At 46.6% G+C, this 23,236-nt stretch overlaps 1 protein-coding gene across 11 annotated transcripts in view; it reads right to left on the reverse strand.

The window, feature by feature from the left end:
* The window catches only part of pknox2 (pbx/knotted 1 homeobox 2), a 786,965-nt gene that overhangs the window by 267,785 nt on the left and 495,944 nt on the right, over positions 1 to 23,236 (reverse strand). For 7 of the 11 annotated variants that reach the window (XM_072486729.1, XM_072486738.1, XM_072486730.1 and 4 more), the window contains one exon: positions 22,039 to 22,147. The exons of 3 other annotated variants lie outside the window; for them this stretch is intronic. In XM_072486729.1, the coding sequence (XP_072342830.1) occupies positions 22,039 to 22,125 (87 nt within the window). In that variant the 5' untranslated portion in view covers positions 22,126 to 22,147. Of the gene's footprint in view, positions 1 to 3,883; positions 3,918 to 22,038; positions 22,148 to 23,236 lie in introns of those variants that run through there. One more of the 11 variants, XM_072486739.1, reaches the window with a different exon arrangement.

A 23,236-nucleotide genomic window follows, 5' to 3' on the forward strand; every position in this document is an offset into this window, starting at 1 on the left:
AATGAATAGAACATAAGGAAGAGAAATAGAACAAACATTGTCACAGACCCGGTCAACCAAAGGAACAGAGTAAGTGATGGAAGGTTGCATCGGCAGGACAGCTGTGACAGAGATGAAGGAAGTGGGAGAATGGAAAGAAGACCTTACCAGAAGCAGGGTGTGAAGAAGTGTGGTTGAGATAGCTGTGGAAGTCAGCAGGCTTATAGTGGATACTTATCTCTAGCTTATCCCAATAAATGGAAACCGTAAAGTGAAGGAAGAGTAGGAAGTTGGAAATGTATCACGAGAAGCAACAAAAGGTTGGGAATTGGAAACAAAGTTGATTACATTTTCCAGTTCATGGTGAGAGCAGGAAATATCATCATTACAGCCATCAAGGAACTGAAAAAAAAGAGGTGAGGGAAAGGATCTCAGTAGGATTGGAACAAAGAATGTCACACATTTTTAAAGATTTATGTGGGCTTCACTGGCTAGGCCAGAATTTGTTGCCCATCCCTAATTGCCCTCGAGAAGCTGGTGGTGAGCCACCTTCCTGAACCACTGTAGTCTGCATATGGTGTCGGTATACCTAAGGTGCTGTTAGGGAAGGAGTTTCAGGATTTTGACCCAGGAACAGTGAAGGAAAGGCGATATAATTCCAAGTCTTGATGTTGTGTGGCTTGGAGGGAACTTGTTGATAGTTGTGTTCCCATGAATATGCTGATCTTATCCTCCTAGGTGGTAGAGGTTGTGGGTTTGGAAAGTGTTGTTGAAGGAATATCTCACAAGAAGTATCCCATCAGGAATATCCCATAAAGTGGCAGGCATAGCTAGGACCCATATATTGAAGGAATATCCCACAAGGAATATCCCACCAGATAGTAGACAGAGCTAGGATCCATGCAGGTTCCTTTTGAATGCAAGAAGTGTATGGAGTTAAGAGCAGAAATTATTTAACATGAGTTCAAGTACAACCAGGCAGATTAGGCTGTTGATGAATAGAGACTAGCTGGGTGCTCCTTCAAGGATGAAGCACAGGCCATTGGGTGGGGGAGGAGTTTGACAAGATTTTAAGGGGTTGGTATTAAGTTGCAAAGGAAGAGGTTGGGGTTAAATTTGACAGACACTCAAATGGAGCACAGTTTAGGAGAGGGGAGGGTGTGAGGTGAATGAGTCAGAGTCTTTTGAATGGTTAATCTTTATCCTGGAGGCAAAATAATTCCAAAGTTCCCTTAAATTTGAAGTAGGGAGATGAGGACTGAGGGTGCAAGAGCTCCAAGTGGTTCCAAGTGGAAAGAGTTTCAAAAGTGTTTGCGAATAAAAGCTCTAAAAGTTTGAGCTCCATTTCTATCCTTCACTGCCTGGCTTTGAGGTATAATATGGAGGCATGGTCTGCTGTAGAAAATCGTAGCCGGATTTCTCTGACCATTGAGATTCTCTTTTACCGCCAGGAGCACACCCCCGCCTGTGGATTTCCCAGTGGCTTCAATGGGAAATCCCATTGACAAGCGGTGGGAGTATAGAATCCCACAGCCAGCGAATGGCTCGCTGCTGAGAAACAAGAGGCTGGGGGACCGGAAAATCCACTCCCAGTTGTTTCTGCTCCCTAAAATGATCTTGGAATAATAGGAGGGTTTAGTTACAGAGGATTGCCAAAGCTGTGACATTGGGACAGGCCTGGAATGGACAACAGTATAACAATGACTTCCCTCCTCCTTAAAAGTGATGTGCACTCGAATATGGCTCTACTGACAGCAGGAGCCTGGCCTAATTGGACCCAACCAGTGATGTGGACTCCATCACACCTGGCATCTCACCTTTACGAGATCTCCAGTGTACATGGAAAGGTTACTGAATACCAATCAGGTGGGGAGCTCTGGAGGACTTTCTCCTCCCAGGATAATGACAAAACAATGGGTAGCTGTGAAAGGTTGGGTGAGAGGTGTCCCACAGGAGTCAATGTTGGGTCATTCTTATTCAATTGCATTCAGAAATGACCTGGACTTTAAAGGAAAGAATTGTAAGGGGATCACAAATTGTGATAAAGACTGAAAAATCGCAAGAGTACTTCAGCTAGCAGAGTGGGGAAATAAATGATCTGGCACATTCTGAAAGTAAGAATATGGAAAGGAAAGTATCTCAAATGATAGATTTTACATCAGGTAGGTACTTAGGGGGCAGCACGGTGGTGCAGTGGGTTAGCCCTGTTGCCTCACGGCGCCGAGGTCCCAGGTTCGATCCCGGCTCTGGGTCACTGTCCGTGTGGAGTTTGCACATTCTCCCTGTGTTTGCTTGGGTTTCGCCCCCACAACCCAAAGATGTGCAGGGTAGGTAGATTGGCCATGCTAAATTGCCCCTTAATTGGAAAAAATGAATTGGGTACTCTAAATTTATTTTTTAAAAGTAGGTACATAGGCTATTAAAAATGGCAGGATGAGTAGTTAAGGCCATAAAAAAAATATCTAAACAGTTTTTGCATCTTCAAGGAAGAATTTAACATTTAGCTGGTAAAGTACGAGAACACATAAGAGAAGTACATAGAACTATGTTCTATGTTAACACTGCACAGAAATTGAATGTGAGGTCATCTGATCTGCATGGTTTCATATCACAAATACAAATGTCTTTACTCGGTAGGTCTGTGGGTCAACACAATTGTTAGATGAGTGACACATGATATAACTCAGCTGCGAACAGTCAGCTTACTTTCTGAACTGCATTTAATCAAGATAATCAATTCAAGTTAGAATAATAAATGGATGGACATCGAAAGCTTCATAAAATCCTTCATTAGATATTTAAGGCCCAGTTTTGCCTCTATTAAGTTTGTCACCTGCACTGTGCGCTATGATATTTAACACAAACAGGCTAAACAGGCTTCGCTTCATCTACTGAAACCGTGAAAAGGGGCTGAACAACAGAGATAAGCACAGGAGATCTTTTAACAGCATAAATCACCCAATCAAACTTTATAGTGAGGGAAATATTTGCTAGCCCAGATCTCTCAATTTATTGTTGGAATTACCTGTCACATGGATCTAGATTCATCTTTCATTCACCAGCAGCAAACTTCAATGATTACATTGGGAGAGATGGGTGGTCACAGTGCCACTCTACACAGATAAGCTATGAAGCAACTGTGTTTTACTCGATATGGGAGCCTGGATTCTAATTTTCAGTGGAAAAGGTAAAAGTTGGTCAGCCACTCATGACCACTAGATACGTCTTTTATTTTTTGTCTCCCAATACCACTGTGTTTTGTCTTGCACAATCAACCCTTTTGCCATTTAATGATTTCTGCGTTCCGCCCAATTACAGACCATCCCTTTTGTTCTGTGTCTCGCACCTCTTCCCCCTTTTACTGCCTCTCTACTTGCTCAAACTTTTACAACTCTAACTTTTCCCAATTCTGATGAAAGGTCATTGATCTGAAGCTTAGACTGACGTTTTCAGCCTGCGTGCCAATCCCAATGTTGGAATGAGTTGCTGAAGGGCGATCAGATGCAATCTTCCTGGAGGGGGCCAAGTAACAAGTCCCCTCTGGGATCCCTCCAGTCAGCGTCAGGATATCCAATCAGCATGGAGATTGCAACATTCCGCTTTTGCAGTGTAGGCACGGCCGGACCATCAGCAGGTTTGGCAGTGCCACCACGGAGGTGCTTTCTTTGGAAGGGGAACAGTGGCCACTGAAGGAGGATAAGCATGAGCGGCGACATGAGTCTCTATGAGCTGCTGCAAGAGGTCTGGTTGCCTGGGGTTTGATCCCCTTGATGCATTACTGCCAGCAAATATATGTGAACCCTCAACTCAGCCTCTTGCTGAGTTCTTGGGGGGGGGGTCTGTCCTGTCCCCGGTAAAACCTCTTGTGGCCAGGAAAACTGCAGATAAATGGCCTATTACTAACCTTGACTGACTTCCTGTTGCTGCTGGGAGGGCTGCCAGTGAACCCGCAGAGTCTGCCTAAGGGAAAAGCACGCGGAGGGAGGAATGTGTCAAAAAGTCAAAAGGAGGTGCAAATTTCTAAATTGCCTCATGCCTCACAGATCTGGGAAAAGTTTGTTTCTCGCGCTACAAAGATGCTGACAGACCTGCTGAGTATTTCCACCATTTTCTGTTTTGAGCGTTATGACCAGGTGGTATTTGGTGTCCTAACCAAATCCCAAAGGGAATCTTGGCAACCTATCACAACAATTTTCAATTTGTATTTTGCTATGAGAAGGTACGTTTGTTGAAATCAAGAGTAACAAATTCCAACAAAACATTTGGAGAGTTTAAATAGTAAATTAAAACATTTATTAACAAAAGAAAACTTAAGCATACAGGATTACATTTGCGCAGTTAAAAATTAGTTTCACAGAATATTTTCCCCAAAAGGACTTCTACCTAGTTAGACTCACAAAGAAGCAACCCTTTAGGCAACAGTCCATATAGATATTTAATCTATAAAAAATCCAGTAATATTACCACAAGGTCCAATCCACTGTTGCTGTAGAGAAGTTACGTCACACAGCTTCTCTTCCTTTCTCACTCTGCTGTGTAGAATTCCAAAAGCTTTAGAACAAAACTCTGTTTTCTGAAACAGCAGACACTTCTCTGGGGTAGCGGAAGTCTGTTCACTTCGTCATTTCACAGAACAGCGCTCACAAGAACTTATATGGCCAAACCCCCGTCATAGTTTCCAACATTTCTTAAAATATATTTCCTCCTCTTTCATCTTTTTCAAATGTCCTTCTCTGAAATTTATAAAACCTTTTAAGTTCTCCTTATGGCCACTACTTTTGGGTAAAATAAAATTTTAAAGCTTTGCCTTTATTATTCTGACCTGTTCTGAAGTTGTAATTCAATTTCATCTTACCTCCCTTTGAAATTCGACAGCTAAAAATCCAAACCCTCACGTATCTCCTAATGTAAATGCCTACTTATGCTGTGTTTACTTGTGAAACATCCAAATTGGCTCTATTGACTTCAAATGCTTGCTCTGCAGGCAATTAAAATGAACGTGTTGCCGCGATTTTTGTTTATTTTTCAGTGCCTGCTGATCTTTCAGCCAAAGGCATTTTTCAAGGAGGTTGAAAAGATGATTACCTTGTTTATATGGTGGGGTGGAAGGTGGCTAGGATTAGGAAGGTGTTGTTGCAGAGAGGGCGGCAGTCGGGAGGGTTGGGTCTTCCAAATTTACCATATTATTACTGGGCGGCGAATGCGGAGGTGAGGTCAGTCTGCAGGGGGTCGGGGCTCAGGGCGTTGGCAACAGCACCACTCCCATGGCCTGAGGAAATACTCAGGGAATCCGGTAGTAGTAGGGACATTGCAAATCTGGAGGCAGTTGCGCCAGCACTTTAGGCTGGAGGCGGGTCAAGGGAAATACCGATTCGGGAGAATCACAGATTTGAGCCAGGGAAGTGGGATGGGAGTTTTCGGAGATGGGAGTTTGGGCACTAAAGGATTTGTTTCTGGGGGACCGGTTTTTGGGACTGATGGATCTGGAGGCAAAATATCGATTGGGGCAGGGGGAAATGTTTAGGTATATGCAGGTCCGGGATTTCGCTAAGAAGGAGATACAGAGCTTCCTGATGACGCGGCCTCCACACTGTTGGGCGAGGTGCTGACGACAGGGTAAATGAAGAAGGGGGTTGAGTCAGCGATTTATGGGGCGATTCTGGGAGAAGAGAAGGCACCGCTGAAGCGAATTAAGACAAAGTGGGCAGAGGAGTTAGGAGAGAGCATGGAGGAGGTGCTCCAGAGGGTGACTGCCTTAGTTTTGTGCGCGAGGTTGGGGCTTATACAACTGAAGGTGGTGTATAGGGTGCACCTCACAAAGGTGAGGATGAGACAACTCTTTGAGCGGGTAGAGGATGTTTGTGAGCGTTGCTGGGGGGTGGTGCGCAAACCACGTTCATATGTTTACGTCCTGTCCAAAGCTGGGGGAGTATTGGAGGGAGGTTTTCAGGGCAATTTCGAAGCTGGTACATGTGAGGCTTGAACCGGGTCCTCTGGAGGCCGTATTCTGGGTATCGGATAAGCTGAGGTTGGAAGCGGGTGCGGAGGCAGATGTTGTAGCCTTCGCCTCGCTGATCGCCCGAAGGCGGATCCTGTTGGGGTGGAGAGCAGTTTCTCCACCCTGTGCCCTAGCATGGTGGGGGGATCTGTTGGAGCTTTTAAACACTTGAGAAGGTGAGGTTTGAGTTGAGGGGAAGGATGGAAGGGTTCTACAATTCATGGGCTTTGTTCATTATGCGTTTTCAAGAATTGGATGACATCGAATATTAGTGGGGAGGTTGGGCGTTTGGACTGTTTATGTTGTTGATGACTATGTATGGTGGATTCCTGGTTCCCTTTCTTTGATATTTGGGGGTTGGTGGGAGGAGGGGATTGTTGACCAGGGGTTGGCACTGTATTTGTTATTATTGATTATTTGTTGGTGGGTTTAAATTTGGATAAAAATGTGAAAAAGGAGAATACATTGTTTTTTTTAAATGCTTGCTCGCCACACCTAGCCCCGTTGATAAGTCTTAATTCTACAGGCACCCAGTCCCCAGCCTAATTAAATTGGTCACAGACACAGCCTCCATAGTTCTACTTTACAGAATAACACAGTACCCCAGAAATATTTAAAAACCCATTTACTTCACTTATGTAAAAATGAGTTCTATTTCCAGCACTTCACAAAACACAGTGACAAAAGGAGATGCAAAATCAACTTCACTAACATCAAGAGTACAGTGTCACCGTGAATACATTTCTGAACTCGTAATCCATAGGCCTAGACAATGATCCCGGTACACAAGTTCAAAGCTCACTACAGCAGCTGGGGAATTTAATTTCAATTACGTATATTAGTAACATGAAAGAATTGTCATAAAAACAAATCTAAGTCACTAACGCCTTTAAGGAAGGGAAACGACTGTCCTTACCCATTCTGGCCTTCTTCGGACTCCAGGCCCACAGCAAAATGGTCGACTCTTCACTGCCCTCTGAAATAGCCTAGCAAGCAATTTCATTTAATACGCACTGCCCAACATCACCTTCCCGTGGGCAATAAATGTAGACTATTCCAGCCACACACATCCCGTAAAGGCTACAAAGTTCAAAAGAAGTTCCATACACATGCCCGATGCTACCGTACTTATTTCACGACGCTGACCAACAGCCAGCGTGCCCATGCAAATAGTAACACTCATTCAGAATAAGGCCACTCTTCTCAGACTAAATGAGCACTTGGTGCCACACAAGGATCATCTCCAACAAGGGAAAGTCCAACCTTTGATTACCAGCTGGACCAACCAGCTAACTAATATGGCTACAAGGTCAGACGTTGGGAATCTTGTGGTGAGTAACTCACCTCCTGACTCTCCAAAGCCTATCCACCATCTACAAGGAGCAAGTCAGGAGAGCGATGCAATACTCGGCACTCGCCTGGATGAGTGCAGCATCACCAACACTCCAGAAACTTATAACAACCTCCAGGACAAAGCAGCCCTCCCGACTTGTACTCCATGTACTACCTTCAACATTCACTCCCTCCAGCACTGGTTCACCATGTCAGCAGCATGTACCACCTACAAAAACGCGCTGCACCAGCTTGCCACGGCTTCTTTGACAACACGTGCCGCACCACTACAGCTTCGAAGGGCAAGGTCAGCACACGTTTGAGAACACCATCACTTCCAGGTTACACACCTTCCAGACTTGGAAATGTATCGCCGATCATTCACCGGCCCTGGACCAACATTCTGAGACTCACGGCAGCTGTACGCGAGTACATTCACTACACAGACTGCAGCACTTTAAGCATGTGGCTCACTACCACCTTTTAAAAGGCAATTAGGGGTGGGTAATAAAAATTCTGTTGCTGCGAGTGGCTCTCGCATCACATGAATCAATTTTTAAAACCCAGTCCCCGTTTCCCCAAGACAAGGCATTCAGCTCCAATTCATCCCTGCCTTTCGGGACCAGAGCTTGATCCAACTCAGCTCCATACACGCCAAGACTGGGATCCCGATTTTCCGGAACACTTTTGAGCTGAAGGAGCTGTCACCCCGCAAACAGCTCGTCTCACAGAGCAGGTACTTGTACGGACGATTTGGTGGGCAATGGAAAGGAGGGCTGTTATGTTATCTGACGCAAGTAAAAGCTGCTCTCCTTCCCCCTCCCATTTTCCCCTTAGGATTTTGATCTCAATCCTATTTTATTAAACAGTCAATTTGTTTCTCAAGGGACTAACAAGGATAAGGTTGCTTGGTCCATTATCAGCTCTTTCAAAAGCCATAAATTCTTAATCCCTGCTTCACTGTGAATTAAATTGGGCTCTTCACACTCAACTAACCCCATTCTACATTCCTTTGTACTTTCAGCTCTTAAATCTCCGCAGGTTTTTAGGTTTTATGTGGTCCTCTTGCGCTCACCTACTACAGACACCAGCCTCCCCAGGGGTCTCTATAGAAGCTTAGTTGTCCTGTTATCAAGCCTGTGGAAATGACTGACAGCCACTGTCTGTTATAAATCTCTCTGCCACAAATCCTCAAGGACAGAATTTATGCGCGAAGAACAAAGAAGCTTAATTTAAGACATTATAATTTATTTTCATTCCCCTGATCATTGGGTAAATCGGAGCGGCAGCAGATTGTTAATGAGTGGGTGCTTGATGAGTCTATTTGTCTCAATATGTACTTTCGAGCTCTGACAAGATAAATCTGCACCCTCAGTGTTATTATGTTAAATGCACTCTTGTGCCTGCTCCTGGGGCATCTAATGTGGCACGTTCATTGTCTAGGATGGCACACAGACCAATATAGTGTCCCCGTTCCGATCCCTGGTCTCTGTAAAGTCAGCAAATTTAATTTGTGGTAGGGTCAGAAAGAGAAAAATTAAATCGGGTTCCCGCTTGCATCTCACAGGCCCTCAGGCAAGCAAGGATGGGCGGGCATTTAGACCTCTGACCAGGGGAGACATAAGGAAGGATGGCAATTTGTTCTCAGCCCAGCAATGTTAGGTGGGGGATAGTGAGGGCATCCCATGGCCTTTTAATTTGTGGTCAAGAACAGCACTCCTGATCCCAGTAGCTCCGCATTCATAGGTGGCACTGTGTTGTGAGCTCAGCGCATAGCAACATAAAAGCTAACATTTAGTCCTACAAGATGGGCAGCGCCCTAATTTACACAAGTTAATCTGCCTTAAAAACTCTTTGCACATGTGCTCCTTCTGCCAGTGCATGCACCTTATCTGATGCAGGCCACACATTTTCATCGTATTTGGAGCTTAAGCGAACAATTAGCATGCTAAAAACCTGTAAAAACCTGTACTGAGTGATCACATTTCTCAGCCAATACATTTGAGTTTTTGCTCTATTATTCTTCGCTCTCCTGTGGCTTATTTCTCTTCTTCTTCCAACCTCTGGCCTACAATCTCCCTTCCTTCATGTCTTTCTCTCCTTTCCATTGCTTCCATCACCACTCCTCTCCTCTATTCTGGCTCTCTCAGACCCCTCTTTCTTTCACTTGTTATGTTATGTAATTTGGAATAACACAAGCTGCCACTTGATGCAGTTTTTAGTAAAAATGCTCCTGACTTTGAAGTGAGTTCAATGTGTTTTATTGAACTATTAGCGCAGTTCTCAATGAGTTCAACTCTCTGCTAATCTAAATGTAGTAACTCAGTCTAACTGAACCAGCCTTGCCCTAAGCCACGTGCTGGGGTATGATGCTGAGGATACACCCTGTCTCACTCTGTAGGTGTTGGTCTGTGGAAAGAGGTGGGGTGTGAGTGCCTCATCCCTTTTATAGTGAGGTACCACCCCCGAGTGTCCTGACTGCTCATTAGTCGTGTCCTATTCTATGTGTTCATTAGCTGCATGTTTGCATATCATGACATCTCCCCCTTTTTAATGTTTTGTTGGCGTATGTGAATGTATTTACATGTGAATGAGTCTGTCTAACGTGATTGACGGAGGACAACAGAACAGAGCAAACAAAACAAACGTTCACAAGTCCAGTCTCTGAGGCTTGCATCTGATCCTGGTGAACCACTGGAGAGGTGGCGGAGGGGACAACGGCGCCTTGACAGGCGGGATGGAAGCCTGACTGGTGGCCTCTTGCTGCGAGGTATCAGGAGGTGGCAATTCAACATATGGAAATGGAGGAGAAAGTGGTTGCGGGCAGGCAGCTTTGCACAGTGCCCGTCGATTCCTTCACACGCTGGAGCCACCAGCCATATGTACAACATAAGAGCGGGGCATGGCCTGTCGAACAACGACAGCCGGTGCAGACCACCCACCATCCAATATCTTGATCCTGACCGTGTCTGCCAGTGATAGCATGACCAGATCGGTGGCATGGGCATCATAGTCCTGCTTCTGACGGTTTCTGAGCTGCTGCATCTTCTGCAGCACCGGGAGGTGATCCAGGTTGGGCAGCTGTATGGCTGGAAGTGTCGATCGCAGGTCCCTGTTCATCAGGAGTTGAGCCGGCGACATGCCAGTGGATAATGGAGTCGCCCTGTACGCGAGCAGTGCAAGGTGTATGTCAGAAGCAGAGCCTGTGGCTTTGCAGATGAGCTGTTTCACAATGTGCACCCCTTTCTCGAATTTTCCACTGGACTGCGGAGATTGTGGACTGGAGGTGACATGCTGGAAATTGTATGACCTGGCAAACGTGGACCATTCTCGACTGGTAAAGCACGGGCCATTGTCGCTCATGACGGTGATTGGGATGCCATGCCTTGAGAACGTCTCCTTAAAGGCTTCGATGATGGTCCGAGAGGTGAGGTCCAGGAGTTTCAGCACCTCAGGGTAATTTGAGAAATAGTCGATGATCAATACATAGTCGCGACCATTCGCATGAAAGAGGTCGATGCCAACCTTGGACCACTATATCATGCTATTGGAGCATCTCCTTGCTCTGCGCTGGCTGGAACTGCTGACAGGTAGCACAGTTGAGGACCATGTTCATGATGTCCTGGCTGATGCCGGGCCAGTAGACAGCTTTCCGGGCTCTGCATCTGCACTTTTCGACGCCCAGGTGTCCCTCATGAATCTGGCGCAGCACCAAGCTCTGGAGACTGAGCGGAATGACAATCCTGTCCAGCTTGAGGAGGATACCATCAATCACCGTCAGGTCATCCTTCACCTTGTAAAATTATGGGCACTGCCCTTTCGGCCAGCCATTGCTGAGGTTGTGGATGACGCGCTGCAAGCAGGAGTCTTTGGCTGTCTCATCACGGATGAGAACTACCTTCTCATATGTCGCCGGGAGAGTGCGAGCACACAGCTGCACCTGCGATTCGATGTACTGGATGATCTCCAGCGGCTCACTGAGCGAGGTGATGGAGCGGGACAATGCATCAGCGATGATGAGCTCCTTACCGGGTGTGTACACCAAGTTGAAGTCATACCTCCTAAGTTGAAGCAGGATTCTCTGCAACCGAGGCGTCATGTCGTTCAGGTCCTTGTGGATGATGTGGACCAGAGGCCTATGATCCGTCTCGACAGTGAATGTCGGCAGGCCGTAGACATAATCATGAAATTTGAGGATGCCGGTGAGAAGACCCAAGCACTCCTTCTCAGTCTGAGCATATCTGGTTTCAGTGGGCGTCATCGCCCTTGATGCGTAGGCTACTGGTGCCCAGGATTATGTGTCATCTCGTTGAAGCAACACCGCACCGATGCCATCCTGACTCGCATCTGTGGATATCTTTGTCTCCCGGTCTGGGTCGAAGAATGCCAAGACTGGTGCAGTGGTGAGCTTGGCTTTCAGCTTCAGCCACTCTGTCTGGTGTGCCGCCTTCCACTCAAAGGCAGTTGACTTTTTCACCAGGTTGCGTAGGGCTGTGGTGTGTGTGGCCATGTTTGGAATGAACTTGTCCAGAAAACTGACCATACCCAAGAAGCACAGCACCGCCTTTTTGTCCTCAGGGACCTTCATCGCCTCGATGGCCTTGATTTTGTCTGTGTCCGGGCGCACACCATGCTGTGAGATTTGGTCACCTAGGAACTTGAGCGTCGATGTGCCAAAACAACATTTGGACCTATAACTTTAGGCCGTTGGCATTTACACGGCGGAATACCTTCTGGAGATGGAACACATGTTCTTCAGGGGTCGTGGACCATATGATGATGTTGTCCACGTACACACAAACCCCTTCAATGCCTTCCATCATCTGCTCCATGATGCGATGGAATATCTCCGATGCCGAGATGATGCCAAATGACATGCGATTGTAGCAGTATCTGCCAAAAGGCGAGTTGAAGGTGCAGAGCCTTCTGCTGGCCTCTTCCAGATAGATTTGCCAAAATCCCTGTGATGCATCCCATTTGGTGAAGAAGCGCCCGTGTGCCATCGCACTCAAGTTCATCCCGCTTTGGGATGGGGTAGCGTTCCCGCATGATATTTTAATTTAGATCCTTGGGATCAATGCAGATGCGCAGGTCCCCCGAAGGCTTCTTTACGCACACCATCGAGCTGACCCAGTCAGTCGGTTTGGTGACCTTGGATATGATGCCTTTTTGCTGAAGATCCTGGAGCTGTGTCTTCAGGCGCTCTCTCAGTGGAGCACGGGCACATCGTGGTGCGTGGACCACTGGCTTGGCATCAGGTCGTAGCAGAATCTTGTATCGATATGGCAGCGTGCCCTTCCCGTTGAACACATCTGGATACTGGGTGAGGATGTCGTCGATGCCGGCCTGAAGATCCACATGGGAGGATGTAAACCCTTTGAATGAGGTTCAGCTGCTTGCAGGCGTGCGCACCTAGTAGGAATGCCCTCTCCATCTTAACAATTTCAAAGCGTAACCATGCTTGTGTGAGTCGGTTGGATATGAGCAGATGGCAGGATCCCAGTGCCGTGATGGCATTCCCGTTGTAATCCAGGAGCTTGCAGGCAGCAGGAAGGACCGTGGGGGGCTTCTTAATGCGTCTGAAGTCTGCCTGTGAGAGGAGGTTGGCAGAGGCACCTGTGTCCAGCTTGAACTGGATGGGGCAGTGGTTCACCTTCATCACTGCTCGCCATTCGTCCTCGGAATCCACAGCTAGGATTGAGTGGACTTGCGATGAGTCTGGTGTGGCATATTCACACGTTGTAATAATGCCCACACGGGAGGCATTGTCCAGGCATTCATCATCTGGATCCGTTGCATTGCCAGGATCAGAATCCTGTAAGCATTGTTGCACACTCCGGAAGCGCCGTCGTTGGAATTGGGAGCGCTGGCTCCTGACTGGCGGTGCAGATCTGCACAGGGCTGCATAGTGGCCTGGCCTCCGCAGTTTAAACAGCGTCTGCCTCTTGCAGGGCAGTGTTTCTTTAAATGGGCGGTGCTACAGTTCGAACACGTCATGACATCGGCGTCCTGACGCTCCGTGCGTCGTTGCACATGCGCAGTGCGGTTCTCAGATGTCTGCACCTGCGCAGTGCGGGTTTCGGCCGCTTCGTTATCCCGTTCGCATCGTGCCTGCGTCGGGCCCCGGGAAGGGCGCACAAAATGTCTGCTTTCGGCAATGTTGAGGCGCTGCATCCGGGAGATGGCCTGCACACTCTCTGCCTCGTTGGAGGCTAGTTTATCATTTTCTGCCGTTTTGTACTGGGAATAGCGATTTTTACCGTGCTCATGCACTGTGCATGTTTCAATCGCGACTGGCAGGGTCATATGCTTGATCTTCAGTAACTGCTCTCTGAGGATCAGAGTGAACTCCAAAAATGATTTGGTCTCTGATCATGGAGTCAGTGATAACACCGAAGTTGCAGGATTGCGCTAGCAGTCTAAGGTTAGTTAAATATGAGTTGAAGGATTCGTCTTTACCTTGCAATCGCTGCTTGAATATGTAGCGCTCGAAGATTCCATTGGTGTCCACCTCGCAGTGGCTGTCATCATCATAGAATTTACAGGCAGGAGGCCATTCGGCCCATCGAGCATGCACCGGCTCCTTGAAAGAGCACCCTACCCAAGCCCACACCTCCACCCTATCCCCATAATCCAGTAACCCCACCCAACACTAAGGGCAATTTTAGACACCAAGGGCAATTTAGCATGGCCAATCCACCTAACCAGCACATCTTTGGACTGTGGGAGGAAACCGGAGCACCCGGAGGAAACCCACGCACACACGGGGAGAACGTGCAGACTCCGCACAGACAGTGACCCAAGCCGGGAAACGAACCAGGGACCCTGGAGCTGTGAAGCAATTGTGCTAACCACCAAACTTGTCCAGGATGGTCTGAAACTTTGTCTTGTCCTGGTCTTCGGCGAAGTGAAAGGAGATGAATATCTCCAAGACGTGATCACCCGCTCTGGTGAGGAAAAGAGCTATCTTCCGTGCATCAGGCGCACCATTGAGGTCTGATGCTTCGACATAAAGCTGAAATTTCTGCTTGAAAGTTCGCCAGTTGGAACTGAGATTGCCGGAGGTCCTGAGCTGGTGAGGAGCTGGAATCTTTTCCATTGTGCCGGTATACATTCGCTGGTCGTCACGGATCTTGCTGAGTTAAACTAACTAGATTGAACAGACTCCTGGTATCATGTTGTGTTATGTAATTTGGATTAACACAAGCTGCCACTTGATGCAGTTTTGAGTAAAAGAAGGTCCAGACTTTGAAGTGAGTTCACTGTGTTTTATTGAACTATTAGCACAGTTCTCAATGAGTTTGACTCTCTGCTAATCTAAATGTAGTAACTCAGTCTAACTGAACCAGCCTTGCTCTAAGCCACGTGCTGGGGTGTGATGCTGAGGATACACCCTGTCTCACTCTGTAGATGTTGGCCTGTGGAAAGAGGCGGGGTGTGAGTGCCTCATCCCTTTTATAGCGAGATACCACCACTGAGTGTCCTGACTGCTCATTGGTCGTGTCCTATTCTATGTGTTCATTAGCTGCATGTTTACATCTCATGACAACTCTGTCATTAACTCTGTTGCCCCATTTATTTCCATTGATGTCCCACATTCCCACCTCGCTCATAGAATCCCTACAGTGCAGAAGGAGGTCAATCGACTCATCAAGTCTTCGCCAACATTCCAAAGGAGCACCCCACACTGGCCACGCCTCCGCCCTATCCCTGTAATCCCTATTTATTTGGACACGTATCAGGCAATTTAGCATGGGCAATCTACCTAATCAGCACAGCTTTGGACTGTGGGAGGAAACCAGAGCACCTGGAGGAAACCCACGCAGACACGGGAAGGATGTACTAACTGCACCCAGTGACCCAAGGTCGGAATTGAATCTGGATCCCTGGCTCTGTAAGGCAGCAGTGCTAACCACTGTGCCGCACCTCACTATTAACTGCTTCCCGAGCTCCTACAGTAAAAAATCAGTTTACATTCCAAAGTCATGTCCATGTTTTTTCTTTTTTTTAAAAAAAAAATATTATTTATTCTCCTCCTTTTTCACATTTTATCCCAAATTAACACCCACCAACAATAAACAATAATCAGCAACAAATATGTCAATCCCCATATTAATAACAACGATCCCATCCTCCCACCAAATCCCAAACATTAGCCCGCATGTTCACATAAATAAATGACAAAAAGGAATCAGGTATCACCCATAGTCACCATCAGCGGCGTGAGTGCGCCGCTGGCGAAACGGAGGATCCCACCGGCGGAGAATCCAGCTCACAAACTATTCAGACAGACTCCAAAGTGAATCACAAAATGGTAAAACATCGTAGAATGAATGAGTTGGGTGGGCGTAGTTTAGAATTTACCAATTGGGCGATAGTGTTTCCAAGAATTCAGTGTGAAAGCAAGGCCTCGAGTTCCAGTCTTCGTGGAGTATTTCATGGCCATCACAAAAGTCTTTTCCATGCATCTCTTCTGGTTCCTTGTACTAAATAATCACTGAACCTCGCTTAACAAAAACCTGCATAATTGCAGGAGCATTCACAACACTTTTTTCAGCAACTTAAATGTTGCACTTGAATGAGAGTTTTGAAGTCTGTTCCTTTTTCGACAAAGCCGTTCAAAAACTGAAGATCATGCACTTGAATTTCCCACACCCATAGCAACAATAAATAAAAATGGAAAATGCTGAAAATACTCCGCAGATCAGGCAGCATCTGTGGAGAGAAAGAGTTAACAGGCAGGATTTTAACAGTCCCCCGCTGGGGAGATGCAGGGGTTGATATAATCATAGGGTGCCAAGTCAAATTGGCTTCCTGATGCAGTCCCAGGAGCGGCAACCTTTACTGACCGAGGGACTGGATATGAAGAGCCTCAAGGATTGGAAAGCCAACTTTATTTACATAATCAAAAGTCCAATCAGGTGCCATTTTGCATTGTCGTCGGCATTTTTCCAACGAAGGGCAAACCCTTGTCCTGGGGGGCTTCCACCTAAATGGATGCGGCCGTGGATGAGGTGGGGAAGAGTGTATGGGCCAAAGAAGGGACCACAGGCAAGCAAGACGTTAACTGCAGCCCCAGTGGCCTTCTGGAGAGTTTTGCCCTCTGACATTCGGCCCTTTCATTTATTTTTATTTTTCCACTCACCTGCTTTAAGCCCAAAGTCTCCTGCATTTCTCAGCAGTGACCACCTCTCCCAGGGGCGGTGCTGAGGCTTTAGAACTACCAGTTCTGTGATTAGGCCATCAGTCTCAGGTTGCCCACTCACTCTCCTTAATTGGGCTGCAGGCCCACAGCCAAACAGTGAGGAGGCATCCTGTAGTAAGCTCACCGAGCAGATCTCACAGCTGGGAAGAGCGGGCTTAGGTCCTGATTGTTCCCCCAATGTTGGGATTCTAACCACCCCCCACCACCCTCCTCCTCTCTCCTCCTCTCTCCCCCCCCCCCCCCCCCCCCCCCCCCCCCCCGCACTGTAAAATTCATGTGGATGACCCTTCATCAGAAATGAGGAAAGGCGGAAATGTAAAAGGTTTTCATGTGACGGGGGGAAGATCTGTGACCGGGTGTAATGCAGGGGAGATTAATTGACAAAAGGTTTCATGGTACAAAAACCAAATGGAGGGATAATTGGTGAAACAAAAAGGTGTTTAGATTAGGTGTGAAAGGCTCAAACACTCACATTTTTATCTCTCAGTTCTGATGAAGGGTCATCGACCCACAAGGTTAACTGTTTCTCTCTCCACAGACGCTGCCAGACCAGCTGAGTATTTCCAGCATTTTTTTGTCTGTATTTCAGATTTTCATCACCTGCAATTTTTGGTTTTGTAACCAACTATAAACGTGCACTGAAGTTTTACCAAGTTTAAAAACAAATCTTGTGCCTCATGCAGTGTTTTAGTAAAATTTGTGTCAAGTGAGCATCATTTCCTTTATTTCTTAGTTTCTACACCAGAGTTCGAGAAACCAACGGACCAGCCTACTCAATCTACACTTCCAATTAATGAGACCTCTTTCCATTTCCTCTCATTCACCATCAGTCCATTTAACATAACCCTTACCCATTCTCCATCAATTGCATTAACCCAACCGGGTCAACACAGGTCTCGCTCACTGGATGGAGGACTGGTGGGAAACCCCGGTCAGCTTTGTGGGCAGGACTCAATGGAACAGGCCACTATTGGGCCCTGCCTGCGATTAAGTTCCCTGGTTGCAAAGTCCCACCCACTGACAACTGTAGGCCAGAGGTCAGCAGCTTCTCAGGCCACGAGGACTATTCAGAGCAGTGCCTTCTGGCGGCAATGTACCCATGAGAGGCCCATGATAATTGTGGGATCCCAGGTCAAAGAATGGAGGAAAGAGGGAAGGGGCATCGGAGGCAGGCGCATGGAAGTGGCTTTCAGTGATTTCCCTCCGCCTAACACCGGGTCCCTCAACTGTGGGCACAGAGTGCCTGAGTACGAGGCCCTCTCCCATTACCGGAGCCTGCAGGCAGCCTTCAATGGAAAGCCGTGCAGTCTCTGCTTATCCCCCTAGTCATCACTAAATTGTGCTGCGATCAGGAATAATGGATGCCAATGGCCTCATGAATGAACCTCACTGACATCCTCCTGCCACCCACACCTGGAAATCCAGCTCCAGCTCCTTCATTCCTCTGACTTAATCAGGAGAGCTTCTCTTCCTGCTGGGAGACTGAACTGGAGTCTCTCCAACGATTAAGTGGGTCCAGCAGCCATGGTCCTTGACACAACAGGCAGCACGAACTCCAGCCCCATGTGCCATGTTACACAAATTCAATTAACCCAATCACTTCCCCATACTTGATTCGAACAATTCTTAAAAGTTAAAGACTAACCTGATAGAGGTCTTCAAAATTATACAGGGTTTATCTATCACCCATCCACTAATTTTGTTCAGTGTGAACACAATCCTTAACTGGCACACATCCAAAGATTGAACTGTATACCCTGGTATATTTGCAATTTGGATTTTATTTCTTTCAGACTCCTCTCAATCTCATTGGCTATCTGGCATCTGAACATGTCCCACACAAATAAGCCGCAATCTTCACGTCGCCCATTGGGATGCTCTTTCACACATCATCAATTCACAACTCCACTCTATCCTCATCCATCCAAAGGTTGTCACTGACTTGCACAAACCCTCCTGCGAAGAGCGAAATTTTTGGAATGGTTTTAAGTTTGGAAATTACCATAAGCTATGAAATAATAATAATAATAATAATAATAATAATAATAATAATAATAATCGCTTATTGTCGCGAGTAGGCTTCAGTGAAGTTACTGTGAAAAGCCCCTAGTCGCCACATTCCGGCGTCTGTTCGGGGAGGCCGGTACGGGAATTGAACACGCGCTGTTGGCATTGTTCTGTATTACAAGCGAGCTATTTAGTCCACTTGCTAAATCAGCCCATGCAGAATAGTATCACCATGAACCTCAGGCTAGTACCACCATGAACCTCATCTTCTCCTTTCCTGTAATTTTCACCAGAACGGTTTTCAAAACTTTCCACTGCAGTTTCGTTGCTGGGCATAGCGAAATTCTTGGGTGTTTCACCCATATTGTCGACATGACATTGTGAGTAGTGTTTTTTTGCCACTGTCCGATGACGAATCACTGGAGATTGGTAATTTTGGTGTCGAGTTCTTCTGGTCTCTGAGCGGTCTTGGTTTTCAGCCGCAACAGTAGACATTTTTACTCCATAAAGCTGTTACACCAACTATCTGTTCTTATGGGATGTGGGCTTCGCTGGCGTGGCCAACTTTGGTTGCCCATCCCTAAGTACTCTTGAGAAGGTGGTGGTGAGTTGCCTTTTTGAACCACAGCAGTACATGTGGTGTAGGTACACCCACAGTGCTGTTAGGGAGAAAGTTTCAGGATTTTCACCTAGCGACAGTGAAGGAACGGCGATATATTTCCAACTCAGCATGGTGAGCACCTTGGAGGGGAACATCCAGGTAGCGGTGTTCCCATGCTGCCCTTGTCCTTCTAGGTGGCAGTGGTTGTGGGTTTGTAAGGTATTGCCTCAGGAGACTTGGTGAATTCCTGCAGTGCATCTTGTAGATAGTATACAGTGCTGCTACTGTGCGATGGGAAGTGTGTGTGTGGGGGGAAATGTTTGTGGAAGGGGTGCCAACCAGGTGGCTGCTTTGTCCTGGATGATGTTGAGCTTCTTGAGTGTTGTTGGAGCTGAACTCATCCAGGCAAGTGGAAATATTCCATCACACTCCTGACTTGTGCCTTGTAGGTGGTAGACAGGTTTTGGGGATGTCATCAGATGAGTTACTCGCCAAAAGATTCCTAGCCTCTGACCAGCTCTTGTAGTGACAATATTTATATGGCTAGATCATTTCAATTTCTGGTCAATGATAACCCCCACGAGGTTGCTAAGGGGAGATTCAGTGATAGCAATGCCTATCGAATGTCAAGGGGCGATGGTTTGATTCTCTCCTATTGGAGATGGCCATTGCTTCACAATTGTGTGGCTTGAATGTTACTTGCCATCTATAATGCACTTGCCACCCATAATGCCATAGACATCAGTGGATCCGGAAGATCCCATCGGCCGCCAATGACAAGCTGCCTCTGCTGCCGGTAAACATGTCACAGGGGGCTGGATTTTAATCTCCACAATTTCTCCTCACAAGACAGTCCCGCCATCCCAGGGATTAATCTGGTGAAGCCCCATTGCACTCCCTCTATGATAAATATATCCTTCCTTAGTTAAAGGGACCAAAGATGTACACAATACTCCAAGTGAGGTATAAAGACGCTATGTAACTACAGTCTAATGATGAAACCATTGCGATAAAGGACAACATAGCATTTGCCTTCCTAATTACTTGCTGCACCTCCATGCTAGCTTTTTGGTTCTCGTTCTTGGGATGTTGGTATCACTGGCTGGGCCAGCATTTATTGCCCATCCCTAATTGCCCTTGAACTGAGTAGCCATTTCAGTGGGGGCAGTTAAGAGTCAACCGCATCGCTGTGTGGGTCTGGAGTCCCATGTAGGCCACACCAGATTAGTTATAATAATAACTATAATCTTTATTAGTGTCACAAGTAACACAATAACACTGGAGTGAAGTTACTGTGAAAATCCCCTGGTCGCCACACTCCGGCGCCTATTTGGGGACACTGAGAGAGAGTTCAGAATGTCCAAATTAACTAACAAGCACGTCTTTCGGGACTTGAGCAGCTGGAGGAAACCCACTCAGACACAGGGAGAACGTGCAGACCCCGCACAGACAGTGACACAAGCCGGGAATCGAACCCAGGTCCCTGGTGCTACCGTGCCGCCCCCTTCCCGGAAGGACATTAGTGAACCAGTTGGGTTTTTACGATAATCAGCAATGGTTTCATCATGGTCATCATTCGACTTTTAACTCCAGACTTTGTTTTATTGAATTCAAATTTCACCATCTGTCATTCAAACCCGGGTCCCAGAGCTTCACCCTGGGTGTCTGGTTTACTAGTCCAGTGACAATACCACGACTCCACTGCCTCCCCTGATTCGTGAACAAGGAGACCCAGATCCCTTTGGACACTGACACTTCCCAACCTATCACCATTTAAAAAAACGTCTTGCAAGACGTTTTCCTAACACCCAATTTGCACACACGGTTATTTAATCATTCAGCAAATGTTACGACTTTTAGCTTGATACCAGCTTCATACTTCATTCCGTTTTGGGATTTCCATCCAGGCCACTCATTTCCCTTCATCGTTTTCTACGCACGGTTTGCTCTATGTGCACACATCTTAGCAACAAAGCCCTTATCGTCTACTTTATCCCTTGTGCCCAGTTATAAGATACCAGTAAGTAAAATATAGGGCATAGGACGCAGGAGCAGGAGGAAGCCATTTGGCCCTGCAAGCCTACTCTGCCATTCACTTTCCTGTTTGCACCCAATAACCCGCGACTCCCTTATCCATCAAAAATCTATCTAACTCAGCCTTAAATAAATCTAAAGACCGAGCCTCCACTATTCTCAGAGAGGAGAATTCCGCAGACTAACGACCCTCAGACAAAAAAAGAGATGTCCCCCACCCCGGTCTTAAAAGGGAGACTACGTACTCTTAAACTATGTCCCCTAATTTTAGTCTCCCTTACAAAAGGAAACATCCTCTGCGTATCCACCCATTCAAATCCCCTCAAGATTTTGTAATGCAAACATGCACTTATGGGGTAAGAAAGTGGAGGCAGACTGCTAATGTGAGTATAGCAGATTGTGGCTAAAAAGTGGGGGACAGGGCAGGGAAAATCGACTTATACATAGAATATTTGCAAAAATCATGACTTTTGGAACTGGAATCTTATATGGTTCTTCTCTGCTGGGTTGATTTATACAATTGACAGTAATAATGAAGGGGTTATTTAAAAAAGGCACAGAGAGAGAAAGTCCTGAACAAAGAATGGCATACCTAGCAAAATTATTTTTAATAACTAGAATTCCACTGGGTGGAGAACCAACAGACAGGTCTTTGGAATTACTTCAGGTCTACCTGTACTTCAGGCTATTAACTCTGCATGGAATTGGCAGTGTTTGCCTGCTCTTTCCCCCACTTCCATATGACAATACTGAAAAACAATGTGGACGCAATCCAAATTTTAAAATTAATTTCAGGGCTCTCAACCTCAGAATCCCAGACAGCGTTCTCACAATGGAACCGTCAAAGTCTCCACAGACCTCCTTCTTTTACCACAAACCCACCTGTTGACTCTCTTGGTACGTTGGAGGGGGCACACTCTGGGTTGCCATCATGGTCAGTGTTGATGCAGGGGACGCATGTTGCATCATGGGGTTGCTTCACATCTAGAACCTAGGGAAACAACAGAGACGGTTCTTACAGCTGCTCAGTACATCAGCTTGAAGCACTCAGAAAAATGGGTCACTTAGCCAGCTAAAGGCATTGAATGTCCAGTTCCCAGAGTGAATTGCTCAAGTAGAGTACGATTCATCACATTACAAGGCTACTGAGAACTGCCAATAATAACTAGATCACACATGCTGCTTAAAAAAAAAACAGCACCAGTTCTGTCAGTCAGAAGTGTGAAGGAATTAGCAGGGCTGTTTCAGATTTGTAGCAGAGTCTATTACTAAAATATTAGACCATAACAAAGTAAAAGTAAAGGAAATGATAATAAAGGTGGTCGGAGTCAACCTGCTGGGCAGCCAGGTAAGTGTACCATCCTCTGTGTGCTCTTGATACAGGTACAAAAGGAGAGAGAAAAAGGGAGCGCGAGAAAGGAAAAGAGCGCGTGAGGGAGAACGAGAGAAGAAAGAAGAGAAAAAAACACCCTGGATCAATCTCCTGACTGGCCTCTCGGGTAGCAAAGAGACTGAAGAAAAAACGCCAGCCGCATCTGCAAATGCTCAATGATGTTTCCCAAATTCACCGGCTTCCTCTCACATGTACTCGAGGCAGATTTATATAATTAGTCACTTGAACCTTATCACTACTTTTCCGCTGTTTGTGCTCCAATTCTTTATCCTTTATGCTGTCTGAATTTTGATCCCTGATCCCACACCCAGGTTTTCCAATGTAAACAGCATTCCTTAATCAGCACATCGGAGAGAGATCTTTGGACAAGGTTGGCTACAAACTACAGAATCCTTTCTCTATTAATGTTACTACCACCAAACATAACCCAACCGCACCCCCCCACCACCACCACCATGGTCTTACTTGTACTACCTGAAGAACCATCTCAAATTCTATGCTCGCAGCAATTGCATTACTGCACTGTAGTGGAACACTGTTTGTGACCATCTCACTGCCCTCCACCATCAGAGGCTAACCTTTCAGTCATCCCGGCTCTTAGAAACTCCCTCTCAAAACCACGTCCCTGCACTTCCTTCCTTCTCTTAAAAGCTGCCGTCCCTCCTGTGTGTATCTTTTGTTTGATAT

This window comes from Scyliorhinus torazame, chromosome 21 (genome assembly GCF_047496885.1).
Source record: "Scyliorhinus torazame isolate Kashiwa2021f chromosome 21, sScyTor2.1, whole genome shotgun sequence".
NCBI lineage: Eukaryota > Metazoa > Chordata > Chondrichthyes > Carcharhiniformes > Scyliorhinidae > Scyliorhinus > Scyliorhinus torazame.